General features: G+C 47.6%; 1 protein-coding gene across 1 annotated transcript in view; it reads left to right on the top strand.

The window, feature by feature from the left end:
* CFAP54 (cilia and flagella associated protein 54) overlaps positions 1–20634 on the top strand; it is a 2172274-nt gene that overhangs the window by 1775041 nt on the left and 376599 nt on the right. Inside the window, exon 59 of the mRNA XM_085653834.1 lies at positions 3673–3781. Within this exon, the coding sequence (XP_085509960.1) occupies positions 3673–3781 (109 nt within the window). The remainder of the gene's footprint in view (positions 1–3672; positions 3782–20634) is intronic.

The raw sequence follows: 20634 nt of genomic DNA, 5'->3' as shown, positions 1-20634 counted from the left end.
GAGGATGAAGACTTCCGTCTTGTCCGAGTTTAGCTTCAGTCGGCTGTTCTTCATCCACTCGGCGATGGATTTCATTCCTTCGTGGAGGTTGGTTTTGGTGGTGAGGGGGTCCTTGATGAGGGAGAGGATCAGCTGGGTGTCGTCGGTGTAGGAGATGATTTTGAGGTCATGCAGTCGGGTGACGTGGGCGAGCGGTGCCATGTAGATGTTGAACAATGTCGGGCTGAGGGATGAGTCCTTGGGTACGCCGTAGATAATCTTGGTGGCTTCGGAGTGGAAAGGGGGGAGGCGGACGCGCTGGGTTCTGCCGGAGAGGAAGGAGGTGGTCCAGTCCAGAGCCTTGTCTCAGATCCCAGCATCGTGGAGGCGTGTGCGTAGGGTGCAGTGGCAGACGGTGTCAAAGGCAGCTGACAGGTCCAGGAGCATGAGGGCCGCGGTTTCTCCGTTGTCCAGCAGGGCCCTGATGTCATCGGTGGCGGCGATGAGGGCAGTTTCGGTGCTGTGGTTGCTGCGGAACCCAGACTGAGATGGGTCCAGGATGCTGTTCTTCTCGAGGCAGTGGGTCAGTTGTCTGTTGACGGTCTTCTCGACGACCTTAGCCGGGAACAGGAGCAGGGAGATGGGCCGGAAGTTCTTGAGGTCCTTGGGGTCAGCCTTGGTTTTTTTGGAGTAGGGCGTTGATCTCGGTGTGCTTCCAGCTCTCCGGGAAGGTTGTTGTCTCGAAAGAGATGTTGATGGCTTTCTGGAGATGGGGTGCGATGATGGTGCTGGCTTTGTTGAAGATGTGGTGTGGGCATGGGTCTGACGGAGATCCGGAGTGGATGGTGTTCATGATTTTGATGGTGTCGTCGTCGTTTATGTTGGTCCAGGAGAGCAGGGGGTCAGTGCGGATGGTGACCGTGGAGACGGAGGTGTCAGTGGTTGTCGGGTCGGTTGTGACGTTGAAGCTGTTGTGGATGTTTGTGATCTTGCGATGGAAGAAGATGGCAAGGGAGTCGCACAGGTCTTGTGAAGGTGGGATGTCGTTGGTGTTGGAGCTGGGGTTGGAGAGTTCTTTCACGATGTTGAAGAGCTCTTTGCTGTTGTGTGTGTTGTTGTCTAGGCAGTCATTGAAGGAGGCTCTTTTGGCAGATCTGATGAAGTGATGGTGTCTGCGGGTGCATTCTTGTGGGCTGCGTAGCTGTCCGGTGTCTGTTCATGGTGCCATTTCTTCTCTAGCTTATGGCAGGTTTGCTTGGAGGCCTGGAGGTCTTCAGTGAACCAGCTGGCTTTCTTGCTGGAGTGTCTGTTGGAGGGTTTCTTGATCAGGGCGACGGTGTTGGCACAGTCGTCGATCCATTGTCTGAGGTTGCGGGCGGCGGTGTCGGGGTCGTTGGGGTCGGCGGGTGGGCTCTGGGCGAAGGTGGTGGTTAGCTGGTCTTCAGTGACTTTGCTCCAGCAGCGGCGGGGGATCTGTTGGGTGCGGTGGTGCATGGTGGGTTTCCAGAAGGTGAAGTGGATGCAGCGATGGTCAGTCCAGTGGAGTTCAGTGGTGTGGTTGAAGGAGACGTGGGAGCTTGCGGAGAAGATGGGGTCAAGCGTGTGGCCGGCGGAGTGGGTGGGTGTGGTGACGAGTTGTCTGAGACCGAGGTTATCGAGGTTTTCGATCAGGGTGGTGGAGTTGCGGTCGTTGTTGTTCTCGAGGTGGAAGTTCAGGTCCCCGAGAAGGATGTAGTCTGTGGAGGCGAGGGCGTGTGTACTGACGAAGTCGGCGATGGAGTCGCTGAACTGTGGTCGGGGTCCGGGAGTCTGTAGACGAGGGTTCCTCTGAGGGTGGTGTTGGGATCGGTGTGGATCTGGAAGTGCAGGTATTCGGCGGTGCTGAGGGTGTCGTCGGTGTTGGTCGAGACTCTGAGAGTGTTCCTGTGGATGATGGCGATTCCTCCTCCTACTCCATTGGTGTGGTCCCTGCGGGTGATCTTGTAGCCGTCCTGGATGGCTATGGCGATGTCGGGTGCCGAGGAGGGGTTCAGCCAGGTCTCCGTCAGGAAGGGGACGTCTGGGGAGGTTGAGTCGAGTAGGTCCCAGAGTTCAACTGCGTGTTTGCGGGCGGAGCGGGTGTTGAGAAGGATGCATCTGAGGTAGTTGGGTTCTTTCCCGATGGGTGGATTTGTGGGTCGGATGCTGGTGAAGCTGCAGTTCCGGCAGGAGAAGGGTCCTTGTGTGCGTTTCAGGGCGGCCAGGAAGCAGGTGTGTGATCGTCCGATGTTGAGTGCGTGGAGGGTGCTGGCATCGTAGCGGCGTCGGGTGTCGTGGTGTTCGCGGGGGCCAGGGGTTCTGGTGCTAGGCGTGGTTCAGGCGCAGACGGGCCCAGACGGGCGCATATGAGCTTGCTTTAGGTGTGCCTTCGGCGCGCCAGCGGCGCACCCGCTGCGCGCGGCCGCCATAAGAAGAGGAGGTGGGAGGGAGGAGCAGCGAGGAGGTGGGAGGGAGGAGCTGCTAGGAGGTGGGAGGGAGGAGCAGCTGGGAGGTGGGAGCGGACGAATGGGAGAGCGGGGGGGGCGAGGCCGCAGGGGACGCAGCGGCAGGAGAACCACGGGGGGAATGGTGAGCAGGCAGAAGGGCCCAAGGCACAGATATAGCGCAAGAGGGAACAGGGGGAATGCAAAAGAGAACAAATACCAATACAACAAGGAGCAAAACAATTACACTAAGCAACCTACGGCCTACCACTGGCCACCAGGGCTGAGGCGCAGGTGGTAGCCTGCGGGTGGAGGAGGGCCTCGAACTCGCGTCAGTTCAGCAGCAGCGGGCTGGGACACACGGGCGAACAGATGGTGCTGTTTTGGCGTGGGGGAGCGACCTGCCTGCACAATGGATTTGCCCTTCATTTTTGCACCAGTGAAAGTTTCTGTAATACATAGGCCCAAGAGTGATTCACACTACCTTGTAGCTGTCCTCTCACAGAAAAAAAACAGCACATTTGAATTTTCCTCCTGCAGGAAAGGCGGTGGATAGGCCCGGACATACGTTGGAGAGGGAAGTGGCAACAGATATGTCCAAGCTCAGCTGCAAGGCCTGACAAATGTCTCCTCCTGGGATAATATGTTCAGCACTGAGCCTCACGAGACAGAGGTTAATTAAACTTGTAACAAGTAATAATGTGCAACATGTACGTGCACCTGCACTGGTTATCCCTATCATCATTATTGTGCAATACGCATCCCCTCCATAGAGCTTCCGTAAATATGGTGTTATTTCACAGGTACCCCCTCACCCAGTGTAGGTAGCAGGCCATGGCCGTGGTTCCCAGAATAAATAGAAATGGGTAGACCACACAACCCTTTACTTGGTCTTATCTAAGTACCGTATTTTAATTTGCTTCCAGGTGAGCAGATATGTTGTTGCTCTTCACCGGAGGTAAAGAAAAACACACAAAAATTGTAGCCAAAGCAACACGATGCTTAGACAAGGCCTAGATGCAGCCTGGGAGTCTACTGGGTAACTATAAGGCTATCGTCTTTGTGCCCACACAGCAAGGGCAATGTTGTAGCTATTCGCATGTCCACATAGAGTATCATTTGTTTCAGATTTTTCAAAGCCAGTTGGCATATGGTGCACCATGCTTCACAATCACAGATGTATGTACTTAACCTATTTTTAAGAGTTTTCTTCACTTTTCATGTTTTTTAGCCAACGTTGAAAGCCGGCTATTAAGGGCAGGTTGTCCAGAAATGTTAACCGCGTTTGAGACCTTCGGGAATGCTATTGACGTCAGTCGGAGAAATTATCAACATTTTGGGTAAGAAGGCAAACTTGTGTGTTTATGCCAGCATGCTTAAAGCTGCGCCTTTGTTAATTCGTGTTGTTTTATGTGACATTTTTGCAGAGTCAGGGTCGTCCTCCATTTGTAAGGTCAGATGTGATCGTTTTTTCAGTATATTTGTTTAACAATTTATTCTTTATCTTGCAGTCTTCTAGATAAAAATAATAATTCCCAATTATTGTCATTATAACAGAGCTTTCCACTGTAGCAACCCCACATCTACTGTACATCTAGTCAACAGTCAAGATATAAATCAAATGTCATTTTATATGCCCTCGCCATACAGATCTCGGTGATATTCTAGTGTTTTGTGCCTCGCACAGATTGGAAATATTGGGAAGCAATCCGAGGGTATGTAGGTCAAGGCTAGTAACGTTACTGATTTCGACTAACTAGCCTTTCATAAACAGAACACAGCTTGAATAAACATTTAGCCAAAAAGATATGGGAAGTGCCCAAAAAGCACTTGAAAGAAGTAAAATTGATGAGGACATGGATACAGTAAGAAGTGCATTTTACTTTGGTTAAAATGAACGGTGTTTTCCTACGGAGTCCGAGGGATGGATATATTTTCGGACAATGTCCAAAAAATTGTCCGTACAAAAAGGTTGTATACAAAAAAAGTTGTATTAAAAATAATGAATGATCTTTTTGCAATGTCTAAAATTTCACAGAAAAAAAAATTGTCAGAATCTTCACATTTGCATTTTCCTTTTTAGGCCTCATCTGCAGAGAGATTTGGTCACCACAGCACACCACACAACATACACAACACAAACAATACTATGCATGCATACATATTTTTTAAAAAAGTGACTTTTGGACATTCCCTTTCAGAGATTGGCTACTTTGGTCCATTGGTTTTCAGCACTGGCCTTAGGGGTCGTCCACTCACTGATTTAGACTGCTTAAACAAACAAGCCACACACGCATTGTTGCTTAGTTATTCTTTTTATGCTGAAGACTGCCCACCCCCTCCTCAGTTATCACTGCATCCCCTCCTCCTCCATTGCCCCAACCCCCAACACTGCCACTGGAAAACATCTTCTTCACTGCTGAGCCTCAGGAAGACAGAAGAAGGACTGCAGCTGCTGAACTCCCTTTGGACTTCAGAAAGAGGACTGTACCTACTGTAACCTGTGGAGAACCCCCCCAGGGCTGGACCTATTCCTATTGAACCCAGAGCAGAAAAGTCGCCTCCAAAGGCTAGTTGGCTAGCCTCCTGGTAAGGTACAGGGACACAAAAGCTACAAGAAGTCCCCCCTCCTGAAGAGGCCAGCTGACCAGTTCCAGCTCGACTTGCCCTGGACCCTGATAGTGGCTTCTCCTGGACTGTGTCCTGACCTTTAAGTGATGCCCCTAAGGTCTTGGGGCCCTTGGATGAATATCAGAATGTACTCCTCCTGAATAACCCTAAAATCTGAGACTTAAAAACTTTTACAAGGATTTTTGCCAAAATAGCGAAAGTTACCACCGGACTGCAGCCTCAGCCTCCGACGTCGCACTGCCGGTTGGACTGAACTTGCTTGTTTGCCCTGCTGAAAGGATCCTGACTTTCAAAAACGTTTTTGAGTCTGTAGGTAGAAATCTTCACAAGGCGAAGGCGCCAAAAGTATCTGGCCAGCAAGGGACCTTCCCTAGGAACGAATTTCAAATTTCTCCCTTCTGCACTTTCCTGCTAAAAGCCATCGGATTTACCAGGACTTTGTCCGATGACGATCTGGCCTAATGGAACCCATCTCTGCCACAGTCTTCTGTCTTTTCCCGCTGAGAATTTTGACTTCCGTTCCAACTCAGAAGATAAAACTTTCCACTGAACCTGCTCGCTGTATCTGACCCACGCTCAATCATGGTTGGCCTTAGCTTTTGACTTTGACCCCGTCTTGCATGACCATAATATATCTCAGTTAGCGCATAGCTGTTTTTGACACTAGAAACATCTAGTCTCTTGTAAAATCATATCCCTGGTTCCCTACATCAGATGTATGTTTTTGTGTCTATTTGCTCATTAATCTTCTCTCTTTTGTTTTATAAATTGGAGTGGGATTTTTGTTGTGTCATCCTACTTTTTAACTGTTTTGGTACTGATAAATATTTTACACCTTTCTCCTAAGTTACACCTGCCTGCTCCAAGCTGAGCTAGGCTTAAACTGTTCAGACCTAACTGGTCCTATAAAGGAACAATGTCATTATTACTTGAAGATGAAGAGGACTGCCATTGCCTCCAACTAATAATTCACTTTCTCACAGTAATGCAGCCATAATAAAGAAATGTAAGAGACTAGCAAAGAGAGTGAAGATGAGAAGGCAACATGAGAGGTAGGTAAGATTCGTAGGATTGATGTGCTGCATTGGGTGCAAAACAGGAGCAGAGAAGATGGGTTTGAGTTGAATTACTTTGTCACTTACATCTGAAGGAATGAAGTGTGAAGACAGAGGATGCCGCCAAATGAGTGGTATGTAGAGTAAAAGGGAAGAAGTGAAGGGAAAACGAAGTTAGTGGGGTAGTCTATGAGGCACAGTGTTAAAGGGAGCCGGACTTCACAACAACGGAGTACACAACACAAGGGGGCTTCTTCCAGATGGAATTCAAGCTGCAGGGATGCGACATGGTGGGAGGAATTCAATGCAGTGTTTCACTGTGAGTAGGAGGGATACAGTTCAAGGTGCTGGGATGCAGTGCAAGTGAGAGTGGTGTATTGTGGTGGGAGGATGCAATGCTAGAGATGCCGTGTGATTGGGGAAGAGAAAGAGGGGTGCAGTGCGAGCTGGACAATGTATGGTGGAATGAATGCTGTGTCAGAGATGAACAATGGATGGGAGAAAGGCAGTGCAAGTGGTTTGGATGCAGTGTCATTGGTTGGGTTTGACCTGATGGAAACAGTGGCGTACCAGTGATGCATTGTGAGTGGCAGGAATGCAGCGATTAGGGTGAGTGAATTGTACAGTCTTTAAAAAAAGACACTATTGGCTGTGGGTGGAGAACTCTTGTCTGAAGAACTAAAAGGTGTTCTGTATCTGTCTGCTTCTGTATGCCCTTCGAGGTTGAGGCAGCATTGAAAATAATCTGTAGAAGTGTCCCAGCTGTCATAAAAGGTTTAACAAGCCATCTATTCTGAGAACCTTCATGTTTAGATTGCAGTCGTTCGGAGTTAATTAGACATATTCTCATTTTATTTCAGATCAGTTAGCACGGAAACCTGTAAAGAAAGGAGCCATCGTTATGAGGAGAAAAACAAACTGTTTAACGTATAACAGCCCTCCTTGGAACATATAATCCTTGTATTGACAGTAAAATGCTGCGTGTTCGGATCCTTCACTCTGGGGTTGTCTCTGCATGGTCATCCGTAATTTTGGCCACTTTGTTTACTATAGGAAGCCAGTCGCACCAAAGTGGCTTTACTATGAAGTAATTTGCAACCTTCACATTTTACTTAGGGCGTTTTTTTTCGCGGACCTGCCTCCATTACATGCCTCAATGGGGCTGAAATGTATTCCATGGCAACTCTACTGCCGCTATATTCACATCGGAGGGAGAAAGTATACAGAGAAGCAGCACAGTCTCACCGGAGAGAAACAATTGGCCGAAGAGAAAGAGAAGGATATTGTCTCTATCTCCATGGTGGATTTGCAGTCCATGTTTTCAGACACTGGACTGGCAGCCCTGGTTAAGCCCCCAGAAAAGTGTGCCTTATGTAATCCCGATGAAGAGCAGGTCTCTGTCAAGATGCAAATACGAGCAGGGAGCACATTTACACGAGGTGCTCAAGCCATAAGAAAAGGGCTCGGTCTTTAATCCCATATTCAAGCAAGACTTTAAGGCAGCGTAGTTCTCCTGCTACTGATAAGCTTCCTTTAACAAATCAAGGTTTCTACGTTTCCTAAGTTGCCAACACCCACCGGCTAATTTTGAAGAAAACGTCCCTCCACTGTCAAAGGTTAACTCTATTTTGTGTAGCACAGCATCATCTTCGTTAGCTTAAAAAATGTTTTCACTACCAGACCCTGTCGAAATTTATTAAAAAGGTCCTATGTGGCTTCCAATTTTGTAGTTAGAATCGTGATATATGCATCTTATGCTGCTCAGAATTTATGAAAAGATTTTAAAAACTTAGTTGATTGGCTTAACAAGCATTAAAAATGCAATAGGTCTCGTCTTTATTAAAGTTAAAGCAATTCTGTTTGTATTTATTCTGTTATTTAGCGTTGCTTCTATTAGTGTTTTTCAAACTTTCATGTCCATAACTATGTATATTTATGCACGCATTAATATTTGTATTAATATAGATATGCAGATGTGTATATATATGTTTCTTAAATGTATGTATATATACATATACACATACATATTTCTAAAAGCATAGGCATATATATGCATATATATACATATATATGCGTACATATGCATGTGATGTACATGAAATCTTGAATAACAGTAATAAAAGCAAAGCAAAAAAGCTTCCTTTGCTTGTTCTCTAGTGCTTTTAGTCAAAGAGTAAAGGGTTTGAGAAAGATCACGCTGTTTTGGCATATTGTGTATTAGAGAGTGAGTAATAGACAGTGAGTAGAGAGTGGGTAGTAGAGAGTGAGTAGTAGAGAGTAGCAAAGAGTACTAGAGAGTAGTAGAAGTTAGTAGAGAGTGTTAGAGTAGTAGAGATGTTGATGCCCTCGCATCTTACAACAACCACTTTACGACCTGTAAGAGAAGTACAACCAAGTTTACTTTATCGAGACAGGTTATGTGACTCAACATTGCTGTGAACTATCATACTGCAGTTACTCATCGGAAGGACTTTACAGTAGCAGCACCAATCCATTTTGCAACCTAACTAGCAAACAGCTTCTCGGCCCGACATTTGTTTATTTTCAATATTGTTGGAAAGTGATGAGAACTCATCCTCCGCTCCCTCCCATACAAACCTTTTCACACCAATTCATCGCAGCAACACTAACGGAACACACACACTCCATATTCCAAGATGCACCCCATATGTCAGCAAAGCTACTCATTAGCAGTCAACAATAGCAGTATTGCTAATTTGCTAAATCACCAATGCATTTCTGCCTACTCCCGAACAACGTTTCCATACAGCGTTCTCCTACCTGGAAAAAGTCGAATAAAAAAAAACCCCCAAAAAACCCCACACCCGTAACACTAAACAAAGGTCGAAAATCAGTAGGAACTAAAATCTCAGCTTTTTGTAGTAATGAAAAATGACTCTGACCCGTGGACGGGGTGCACCACAACAGGCACCAAGAAAAGTAAAGAACGAAGGACATTATTGGACCATGAACAATGAGATGGTCCCATGCACGACAATGACTAACCTCATCCGCGGCGCGAATTTAATTTGTATTTTTTCTTCCATACAGATGCTAGTTCTGTAAGGGGGGAGTGGCTATAAAAGTAAAAACAGTATTCCACCATAACGAACTTTGAAGTATCCCTCTCAGATGACACATCTTGAGTCCTTTAACAATTGACTACTGTCGATTTGAAAGACTACTACTAGTACGCCATGCAAACGCCACTGATAACGTTTTAAACCGCATATTATCACTAGTTAGGCACAGCTCCCTCGAGTCGTCCATTTGAGAAGAATGAAACTTGTGGCAGCCAACAGCATAAAAGCTACCGAGACTCTAGCACATCAGACTGGTTCATAATGATCCTCAAGCGAACACTCCATCAGCTCCCTTCAAAATGGTGTACCCTTTCGGTATCACCATCTTGCACTTGCCAGCCCCCTCTCAGCCATGCCGGACAGATCCTCACCTTTAGATCCACCATGGCTGCCTGCGCGCTGGGAAAGAGACCGCCGTAGCGCACGGGTTTCTTAAGCATCGTGCCAGGGGCGCAGCCGGAACTGATGTCACTACAAACGTTCCGCTACCATCTACTAACTCCGTTGCCATCTTCGATTGATTTGCAGTTTACCCACTTTAGGGGAATGATGAGCAGTAATAACGAACTGAGCTTCAAAAGTCCTTCAAAGACGACCATTATCACTTCTTAAGGGAAGTTGTTTATTATTTATTTCATGAGGCCACATACTCGTTACTGAGTATTTTCAAATATAACTTTCGTGCCTCCTAGAGTAATACCTAACATTTTCAGACACAGAACGCGAAAAGGTGATATATGTTTAGGGAGAACACTTAAGGTCATACATACCACAAAAGGTAGATCAGACTGTATGTAGTTTAATCTATGAATACTTATTTGAGGAAACAAGTACAAGGCAGAGCAACGCGGTCCCAAAAGTGAAATAGGACCGCGCTGCAGCCGATCTCTTGTCTTTATGGGGTCAAATGTTTGAAATGCAAAAACAATTTTTTCAATATGTTTGAAACACATGGCCCCATAAAGATAAGAAAACCCTTTACTACAAACGTAAAGCAACCGAGCCAGTCCAACTGAGACGGCTCTAAAAGAGAAAAGTGTACGTCACTAGATGCTCTTTTCCAATGGCTTGCCACCGTTTAGCTTAAATTTTGACGCCAGTCAATGGAAAAGAGGGGCAGGGCTTAACGCCCACTAGAGAAATCTACCCTAACTCATTAAATCTCGCCAGCGAGATTGCGCAGTCTACGCCAGGCGAGACCTAAAAAGTGGACTGACCCTATCTCCAGTCTAGGAAATACTGCTGCTTGAGACTTGCTTTCCTGCTTTAACCCTAGACTTCCAGAGTGACTCAAAGGGCTAGTTGGCTGGTCTCCTGATTAGAGCCTCAGGGACAGAAAGAACCCGCCTTGGACCCAGCCTGAGTGAGTCCTGACCCTCCAAGTGGTGCCCCTCTAGTCCTGGACCCTTGAAAGTGGTGCTAAAGGTGTCCAGATAGCCCAAATCCAAAAACCTAGTACTTGGAAAATGTTTTGCCAAAAAGAGCCCTGAGAACCAAGTGGAGACTGGAACCCACCTGTTCGACCCGAGGTGCATCGCCGGTCGGCCTGACTGTGCGGTAGCTTCCGCTGCGTTCTTCTCTTCAGCAGCAAATCCTATTCAATGGCTCCTCCCAGAAGAAATATCTGGCCTCGTGGAGCCCTCATCGGTTACAGCCTGCAGCTTTGTCCCGCTGTACATTTTTGACTTCCATAAAAGAGACAAAGGGCCTGATTACGAGTATGGTGGAAAGGCTCTGCCATCTTTTTTTCAATGGTCTTCCTGCCCATTCCCTTGGCAGTCCGACCTCGCGATTACGATCCTGGTGAGTACTCGGCTACAAGACTGCAGCTGGACTGCCACCACCGCCGAGACTCCTGCTACCACCTAGACGGTGGGAAAGCCAGAGGCGGGACTTGGAGGCAGTCCCACCAAGGTTTCCACCATCTTGATTACAATCTGCCATTCCTTCAAGCTTTTCCTGGCGGAACACCACCATGCGTAAGTTGGCGGAAAGGCACAAAAAGATGTGAAAACTCACTTTTTTCGCTGTCCCACTTTGGAATCTGAGTCAGGCACCATTGTCCAGGTCTCTCCTGTGCTGCTGCCACCAAATAACAACATTCTGCAACCCGGTTGTCGTTGGATGGAAAGGTAGGCTTCACCATCACTTCTCCCATATAGTGCATTGCAACAGTTCATTATATTTTACATGCAACAAAACATACAGTACACATGATGTGCATATACGTTATGACACATAAACAACATATATATGTGTTTCAAATATAGAAATGTTGTACTCACCTACCTCAACAGCAGCGAAACCTCACTCCATCTGGACCTTACTGCCAAGAGACCACCAGCCCTTTGGGAACATCGTAAGATGGCGAGTGGGAGACCACCGAGCCGGCGGTCTTCTTATGACTGCGGCAGCGGTAATATGGCGGTGAGACCCCCAAACTCATAATCAGGCCCTAAGTTCGCACATAGAAATCTTTACTGCACTTTCATCCAGGATCTTCTCGACGAGATCACATTCTCCTCAGACACTGCCCACTGCCTTGCCCCGCTGAACTTCACCTTCTCAGACATTTTCCCTTAAATATTCTTCTAAGTCCAAAGGTAATTGGAGACCAGGCCCGATCCACTTTCTGTACCTGAATTGTGCTCCATTGCGGTCTGCCATAACTTTTGACTAGATGTCCGTGGTCGGCGCGTTGATCTTTAAGTGCGCTTTTACACTTTAACCTATAAAAATTCATAAATCTGGTTCTACTGATTGAATTTTCTGTTGTTTTGGTGCCAAATACATTATTAAATATACTTTATTTTCTAAATTAGTGTGGAATTTTCTCTGTTTTGTGTCTTCACTTTGTTTAAGTACTTTACACATTAAGTTAAGTGCTTTTGTGCAACGCTAGTAGAGGCTTAAGCACAGGTTAATATAGTGACTTTTTGTGGTTCACCCTGACAAGGATTGTGGCTGTTGCTTGGGTAAGGTTGCAACCCCCTCAAGCAACAACTCAATTTTTACATCAATGCCCTCTTTTTAACTGAAACATAGCTCAACAAATGCTCTACTCTTGATATTGCTCTGACCCTCCCCAGAGGTTTTTGCACTGTGAAACGTAATTGCATGAATAGAAAAGGGGGTGGTATCGCTATAATTAAAAAAAAATATATACACATGCTATATGGAATCACTTATAGTTCTAGATTTTGAAGACATTTGTTAGAAACGGAGTCTCTAGTTGGCAGGGGTATGTACCCCAGCCCAAGTAGGGACCACCGGTTCCGCCAGGGTGGGTCTCAGAGTACCCTAGACCACCCTCTGGTAGCTTGGAGCAGAGCAGGTAGGCTTAAGTCAAGAGGCAATGTGTAAAGTATTTGTGCAACACACACCAACAGTGACACAGTAAAAGCACTCACAAAGGGACACCACACCAGTTTCATATAAAAATAAAGGTATCTTTATCTAAAATTATGCATGATCCAAAAATATGGTGTGAGAAGTTGGCCTGATGTATGATGTCACTAGTTCTAGTGTACACCTTATATCAGTCCAAATACCCTTATGGTGATTGGTTGTAAAGTCAACCTTATAGACCAGCTATCCTAGTGGTAGCATGGACAAGAGCAGTCTTAGGCTAAACTCTGAATGGCATGTGAAGCCAGCTGTGATACCATATATAATCCCTTGAATACCAAATGAAAGGACACCACAACAGATATATATATAAAATAAAGTGTATTTATTCTAGTCAAACCCTCAGCACTCTTTATGAGATTAGAGGTAAGTACAACACAGCCTTATTTAAGCATACATTAAGTCACACAGGTAAGTAATACAGTTAGGCCCTAGGGGCCACGCAAACCATATACTAAGTAAGTGGTATAAGAACCACTGTCACGGAAATAGAATAGGCCTAGGCCTAGGGAATCGCTGGGGCTACACTACACTAGCGTTAGTTAGGAAGTGGGAGGCCCACGGGATTCGTGTGCAGAGTGGAAACACTCACGCGTAATGCGTAAAAGTCAATAGCAATAGTACAGTTTAGAAAACAGTAGATTTAGGACACTTCCGGAGTAGCTAGGAAGTTGAGACTTGAAAACTAGACACTAGGATAGTCACTATCCTGATGAGCACCGGAGTACCCAAGTTACCTAGCCCACAGGCTGCGGGTGCATAGGGGTGAAGATGCGTCGTTTTCGTCGTCGACTCCTATGGATGCCTGAAGAAAGATGCTGACAGGCAGTCAGTGAAGAGTGTCCGGTGGATCCCAAGGCTGGGATCAAGAAGAGAAGAAACCTGCAAGCAGAAGGGACAGAGTCAAGGTCACTAGCCAGTGACCACGTGGAACCAGGAAGGAACCAGGCGATGTCGTGAAGATTGCAGGTGAAGGTGAAGCTTGTCGCTGCAGCCAGGAGGACCAGGAAGCGTCGAGGACGACCAGGACCAGGAGGCGAGCTGTCCCACGAAGGCTCTTGCTGTCGGCAGCGTCGAAGTTGGACTAGGACTCACCAAGCCTTGGCAAGCGGAACCCACGAAGAACGAAGGACTTGCTTCTGGTGCAGACCAGGAAGGTCTGGGGTGCTTCTTCTTTGCAGAGAAGCGGGAGCCAGTCTGGAGGAGCCAAACCAGTGCAGAAGATTTCAGGGTGCGTCGTCACAAAGACCACTAGCCAGCGGGCAAGCAACCGGACAGACGCGGCAAGCAGGAAAATGCAGAAGGGCCCCACGCAGGACTCGTGGAGTGTGGGGGGCTGATCTTCGGTGCAGATGGTGCTTGGGGTTGGGGCTTCTCAATCCCCGGTGCACAACTTCGAGGGTACCTCAGAAGCGGCGCTTTAAGTTACTAGCCACTTTTTCCAGGTAGCCGGTCCCACGTCGCTCGTCGCCTCCACGGATCTCAGCTCTGCTGTAGATGTGGATCAGGGTCGGAGAAGTCTGGAAGTCAAGGCTCTGGTCAGGCTCTGCAGTCGGTTCCTCGTAGAACGTGGGCAAAGCAAAGGGTAGTCTCTTGATGGTGCCTGTTTGCACAGGGTAGCCACTCCTTGGCTACAAGGGAGATTCTTCAGTCTTCTTCTTTCGTCGAATGTCGAAGGTCCAGAGTTTCTGTTCAGTTTTGCAGGTTCAGGATAATCTAAAGTCTTGAGGCCCAACTCCCACTCTTATACTAATCTGGGGGGCTGGGATACCTGCTAGGTCACGCCTTATGGGTGGGACCTGGGAGGGGGTGGTTACACCCACTTCCCTTTGTCCAGTTTCGCGCCAGAGCTGGGGCTGGAGTGCCCCAGCGCCGGTTTGAACTGGACTATGCAAGGAACACCTTGTGTGCCCCAGGCATGTCTCATTCCTTTCAGCCCACCCTGCCCCAATACACTAAAGGCTGTCTGGGGAGGTGCTAGCACCTCCCCAAGCAGGAAACCTATTGTCCAGGCCTCCCTGGCTGGGATCACTCCCAGCTGCAGGAGGTCAGACTTGAGTCGTGGCAGCAGCATCCATTTTGTGATGCTGAGGCTTTGGTCAGAGGCTAACAGTTGAAGTATGATTTTAACATGTCTTTCCCTCTAGAAGGGGGGAATAATATTCTCATGTCCAGAAATGGCATGGGGGTATTATTCCACAGTGTTAGACACCTTACACGACATGTTTCTATAAAGCCAAACCATAGTTACCATAACCGTCTAAGATTATAAGGCACTTTAAGAGTATATGGTAGGCTATATCATAGAACAGCTATAAGGACAAGGTTCCGAAAGCTACAGACAGGCTCAGCTCATGCTAGAGCACCATCTCACATGTTACCAAGCACTCTGCCTCCGGATTGTCAAGGCCTGCCATAGGAGTGACTGATAGGTACACATGTGTCTATATGTAAGTTAGGTATAGGAATACTACACCTAAGCAAGGGGTGATTACACGACCTTGCCCCAGCTGAGTGATCAGCCAGTTGTGTCAAAATGGAAGGCCAGGCCAGGGGTGGCATAATACATGCTGCAGCCCCTGGTAGGCCTAGGGTACACCTATGCCCTGGGTACCTAGGGTACACTGTACAGGGGCCAATAAGGTGATCCTATCCAAATGGGTTATGCACCTAAAGTACATAGTATTAATTTAGAGAGAGAACAGCAGGGCTGTGGGTCTGATTAGCAGGCCCACAGCCACATCTAAGTCGAAAACCAGTAAAGCAAAAGCAAAAAGTGGGGGTGAACATAGAAAGCAGACCCTACTCTCCTACACAACCCCCCCCCCCCCAAACTTAGGGACATTAAACTAACCTTGACCAGTTGAGTCTTCATGTTCTAAGTGGAAATATCTGGAGAGTCCATCTGCATTGGCATGGTCAGTCCCAGGTCTATGTTCCACTGTGAAGTCCATCCCCTGTAGGGAAATGGACCACCTAAGAAGTTTGGGATTTTCACCCTTCATCTGATTTAGCCACAAGAGGGGCTTATGGTCTGTCTGAATCTTGAAGTGAGTGCCAAACAAGTATGGCCTCAGCTTCTTCAGGGCCCAAACCACAGCAAAGGCCTCCCTCTCAATAGCTGACCAACGTTTCTCTCTAGGGGTCAGCCTTCTACTTATAAAAGCAATGGGCTGGTCTTGACCATCTACATTCAGTTGTGAAAGAACAGCTCCCACACCTAACTCAGAAGCATCTGTCTGGACAATGAACTCTTTGGAGTAGTCTGGACTTTTCAGAATAGGTGCACTGCACATGGCCTGCTTCAGGTCATCAAATGCTTTTTGACAGCTTACTGTCCACTGAACTTTCTTTGGCATCTTCTTGGAGGTCAAGTCATTAAGTGGTGTCACTATGGACCCATAATTCTTAACAAACTTTCTGTAGTACCCAGTCAGGCCCAAGAAAGCTCTGACCTGAGTCTGGGTAGTTGGAGGAGCCCAGTCCTTTATGGTCTGGATCTTGCTCTCCAGTGGTTGAACCTGACCCCCACCAACTAGGTGGCCCAGGTATACAACCTTGCTCTGCCCTATCTGGCACTTAGTGGCCTTGATAGTGAGGCCTGCGTTTTGCAGGGCCTCTAAAACATTCCTCAGGTGGACCAGGTGATCCTCCCAGGTGGAGCTAAAGACAGCAATATCATCAAGATAAGCTGCACAATAATCATCCAACCCAGTAAGGACTTGATTCACCAACCTTTGGAAAGTGGCAGTTGCATTCTTCAAACCAAAGGGCATTACCACAAATTGATAATGTCCTCCTGGGGTCGAGAAAGCAGTTTTGGCCTTTGCACTCTCAGCTAGTCTGATTTGCCAGTAGCCTGCTGTTAGGTCAAATGTGCTCAAAAACTTAGCAGCTGCCAGTCTGTCAATGAGCTCATCTGCCCTAGGTATTGGGTGGGCATCTGTCCTAGTGACAGCATTGAGACCTCTGTAATCCACGCAAAACCTCATCTCTCTCTTACCATCTTGGGTGTGAGGTTTTGGCACAAGAACTACAGGACTAGCCCAAGGGCTCTCTGAAGGTTCAATGACTCCCAGCTCCAACATCTTTGGTACCTCAACTTTTATGCAGTCCCTGACATGGTCAGGTTGCCTGTAGATTTTACTCTTCACAGGCAGACTGTCACCAGTGTCCACCTCATGGGTGCACCAGTTTGTCTGACTTGGGGTCAGAGAGAACATATGTCTGTAGGATTGCAGAACCTGTCTGCAGTCCTGTTGCTGATGGACAGTGAGGCTGTCAGAAAAGACCACACCATCAACTGAGCCATCATCAGGGTTCTGAGTCAACAGGTCTGGGAGAGGGTCACTCTCTTCCTCCTGCCCCTCATCTGTAGCCATGAGTAGCCCCATGTCTGCCCTGTCAACATATGCCTTCAATCTGTTGACATGAAGCACCCTGTGGGGGCTTCTGGGAGTCCCAAGGTCCACCAAGTAGGTGACTTCTCCCTTTTTCTCAACAATAGTGTGGGGTCCAGACCATTTGTCTTGGAGTGCTGCTGGGGCCACTGGCTCCAACACCCACACTTTCTGGCCTGGCTGGTAAACAGTCAGTACAGCCTTTTGGTCATGCCAAGCTTTTTGGAGTTCTTGGCTTGCCTCAAGGTTTTAGAAGCCTTCTTCATATACTCTGCCATCCTGGAGCGGAGACCAAGTACATAATCCACTATGTCTAGTTTGGGTTGTCTGAGAGGTCTCTCCAATCCTTCCTTCACCAAACACAGGGGTCCTCCTACAGGATGCCCAAACAAAAGCTCAAAAGGGCTGTAGCCAACCCCCTTTTGTGGGACCTCTCTGTAAGCAAACAGAAGGCAGGGTAAAAGGATGTCCCATCTTCGCCTAAGCTTGTCTGGTAATCCTTTTATCATTCCCTTTAGGGTCTTGTTGAATCTCTCAACAAGCCCATTGCACTGTGGGTGATAGGGTGTGGTGAACTTGTAGTTAGCACCACACTCCTTCCACATTGCAGTCAAGTATCCTGACATGAAGTTGGTACCTCTGTCAGAAATGACCTCCTTTGGAAAGCCCACTCTGGAGAATACTCCAAGCAGGGCCCTTGCCACAACAGGAGCTGTTGTGGTCCTCAGGGGAATTGCTTCTGGGTACCTGGTGGCATGGTCCACTATCACCAGTATGAATCTGTGCCCAGATGCTGTTTGTGGGTCCATTGGTCCTACAATATCTATGCCCACTCTTTCAAAGGGGACCCCCACCACAGGTAGTGGTATGAGGGGGGCCTTTGTGGTGCCACCTGATTTGCCACTGGCTTGGCAGGTGACACAGGAGCGACAAAACTCCTTAGTATCTTCTGACATATGGGGCCAGTGAAAGTGAGGGACAAGCCTGTCCCAAGTCTTGTTCTGGCCTAAATGTCCTGCAAGGGGAATATCATGGGCCAAGGTTAGAAGGAAGCCTCTGAACTTCAGTGGTATGACCAGCCTCCTGGATGCACCAGGCTTGGGGTCTCTAGCCTCTGAATACAGTAGCCCTTCATCCCAATACACTCTATGGGTACCTTGAGCATTCCCTGCAGCCTCAGCAGCAGCCAGCTGTCTGAGGGGTTCAAGAGAGGGGCAGTCTAATTGAGCCTGCCTCAGATCTGCCCTTGAAGGTCCCCCTGTCCCAAGAAACTCAACCTGATCAGGTTCAAGTTCTTCTAGGACAGTTCCTTCAGGGCTCTCAGAATCATCCTCCTGGGAGGGCTGATCCACCACCTGAGGCAGGGGGGAAGGCACAGCCTTAACCCTACTGCTCTTTCTCTTGGGTTGTGACTGGTCCATAGTTTCAGGATCCAGCACTTGTTCAGTGGTGCACTTTTTGGCCTGTGACCTGGTCACAGCAAGGACATGTGCATCTATCCCCAGCATTTCTGCATGGGTCCTATACTCCACTTCAGACCAAACTGAAGTTTCAAGATCATTGCCCAGTAAACACTCTACAGGAAGGTCTGAACTAACAACAACTTTCTTGAGGCCAGTTACCCCTCCCCAGGAGAAGTTAACAATAGCCACACTATGGGAGGTAGTGGCATTGCTAGCGTTGGTCACTAGGTAATTCTCACCTAGTATGATCTGTCCAGGGTCCACAAAAGCAGGTGTCACCATTGTGACACTAGCTCCAGTGTCCCTGTAGGCCTGAGCCATTCTTTGGTTGATAAAAGGTGTCTATCTGTACTTGCCCAGGTTACTGGGGCCTACAGTAGAGGACAAAGCTAAGTCCCCATCACAGATCAGAACAGCCTGAGTAGGTACTCTGACTAGGCCAGAATCCTCCTCAGTTCCCAGGGTTAACCCTACTACACCCTTTTGCTGGGAACCACCACTTACAGCTGAACTAGGGGGTACAGTTGCCTTAGGGGCAATGGTGGCTGGGGGCTTATCCTTTTTGGTGCACTCACTAAACCAATGTGAGTTGGACTTACAATAGTTGCACCATGGTTTCTTTTGGCCATCTTTCTTTTTATCCTTTTTGGGACCACCCTCCCCCTGAGCCTTTTGGGGGCCTGGTGAAGACTTCTGGTCTTTTTGTTTCTGCTCATTACCCTTCTGGTCTGCCTTTTTCTGATCACCGCCCTGGTTCTGGTTTTTCTGCTTAACTCTAGTCCTGACCCATCTATCTGCCTTCTTTCCCAATTCTTGGGGAGAAGTCAGATCAGAATCAATCAGGTGTTGATGCAATAGCTGGTTTTGACAGTTGTTAAGTATTTGCTCTCTCATGATCAAATTATACAATCCTGTATAGTCCTTAACCTTACTTCCCATTAGCCAGCCTTCCAGAGCCTTAGTGGCACAATCTACAAAGTCAGTCCAGTCCTGAGTCTGTGTCTTCTGGGTATCCCTGAACAACAACCTGTATTGTTCAGTGGTTAGGCCAAACCCATCAATCAGAGCACTCTTCAGGACAGTGTAATTATCTGCATCCTCATCACTAACTGTGAGGAGCTTGTCTCTTCCTTTCTCAGAGAAGGAGAGCCACAAGATAGCTGCCCACTGACTTTGGGGTACCTGCTGTACTTTGCAAGCTCTCTCCAAAGCAGTTATCCATTTGTGGATGTCATCCCCACACTTGTAGGGAGGGACAATCTTGCTCAGGTTTCTATTATCATAGTGCCTGTCTCTATCTCTAGGAATGTTGCTGCCACCAGTGGGTTCTAACCCACTTAACTTTTGTTCTCTAGCCAGAGCAAGCTTCTCTTTGGCAAGGGCAAGTTCTTCCCTCTGAATCCTCAGATTAGCCTCCCTCATTCTGGCTGCATGCTCCTTTCTCTCAGGTGAAGTCATTCCCCTGTGAGAGGAAGCATTAGAGATGCTAGAGACATGGGAGTGGATGGATTCCCTTGAAGGGGATCTGTCCCTCCTGCTTCTCTGTGTAAGTCTACTTGTGGGTCTGTATGGGGGGACCCCATGCAAACTCCCATGTAAACTTAGGTTAGCCTGGCTAAGTCTTCCTACTTGGCCCTGGCTGTCTACCTCTCCATCTGAAGCCCCATCTAACTCCTCTGTGGTGGGTAGACCCTCCTCTGTGCCTAGGGCACCTGCCTGAGATGCCCTAAGAGTATCATACTCCTCTAGGAGTTGCCTTAACTGAAGGAGGGTAGGGTTTGCACCCTGTTTTATTCCTCTGGAGGTACACAAGTGTCTCATCTCCTGGAATGTTAAGGTATCATATCTAGAGGGGGTCTTTTGCAGACCTGATCCTCCTGAGAGAGCATCTACTTGATCTCCTCTCAGAGACATGATCTAGTGAGGGTGTGGTGTGTGCACCTACCTACACTAGTTGTATCTACTAAACCTCTCTAGTAGTTGTAGTCAGGGTGTGTTACTAACTTCAACCTACAACTACAAAGTCCAGTAGGACTTAAGTATTATAATCTATGTTATATGTACCTAGACAATATCTGTGTGATCTTTCAATTTAGTATCTCAAGATTACAATGGTATTACAACAGCAAGCTCAGATCCCAACCGCTGCTCAC

The sequence above is a fragment of the Triturus cristatus genome, chromosome 4_1 (genome assembly GCF_964204655.1).
Source record: "Triturus cristatus chromosome 4_1, aTriCri1.1, whole genome shotgun sequence".
In the NCBI taxonomy this organism is placed as follows: domain Eukaryota; kingdom Metazoa; phylum Chordata; class Amphibia; order Caudata; family Salamandridae; genus Triturus; species Triturus cristatus.
The sequence above is the reverse complement of the archived record's forward strand: the minus strand, read 5'-3'. Positions and strand labels throughout refer to the sequence as shown.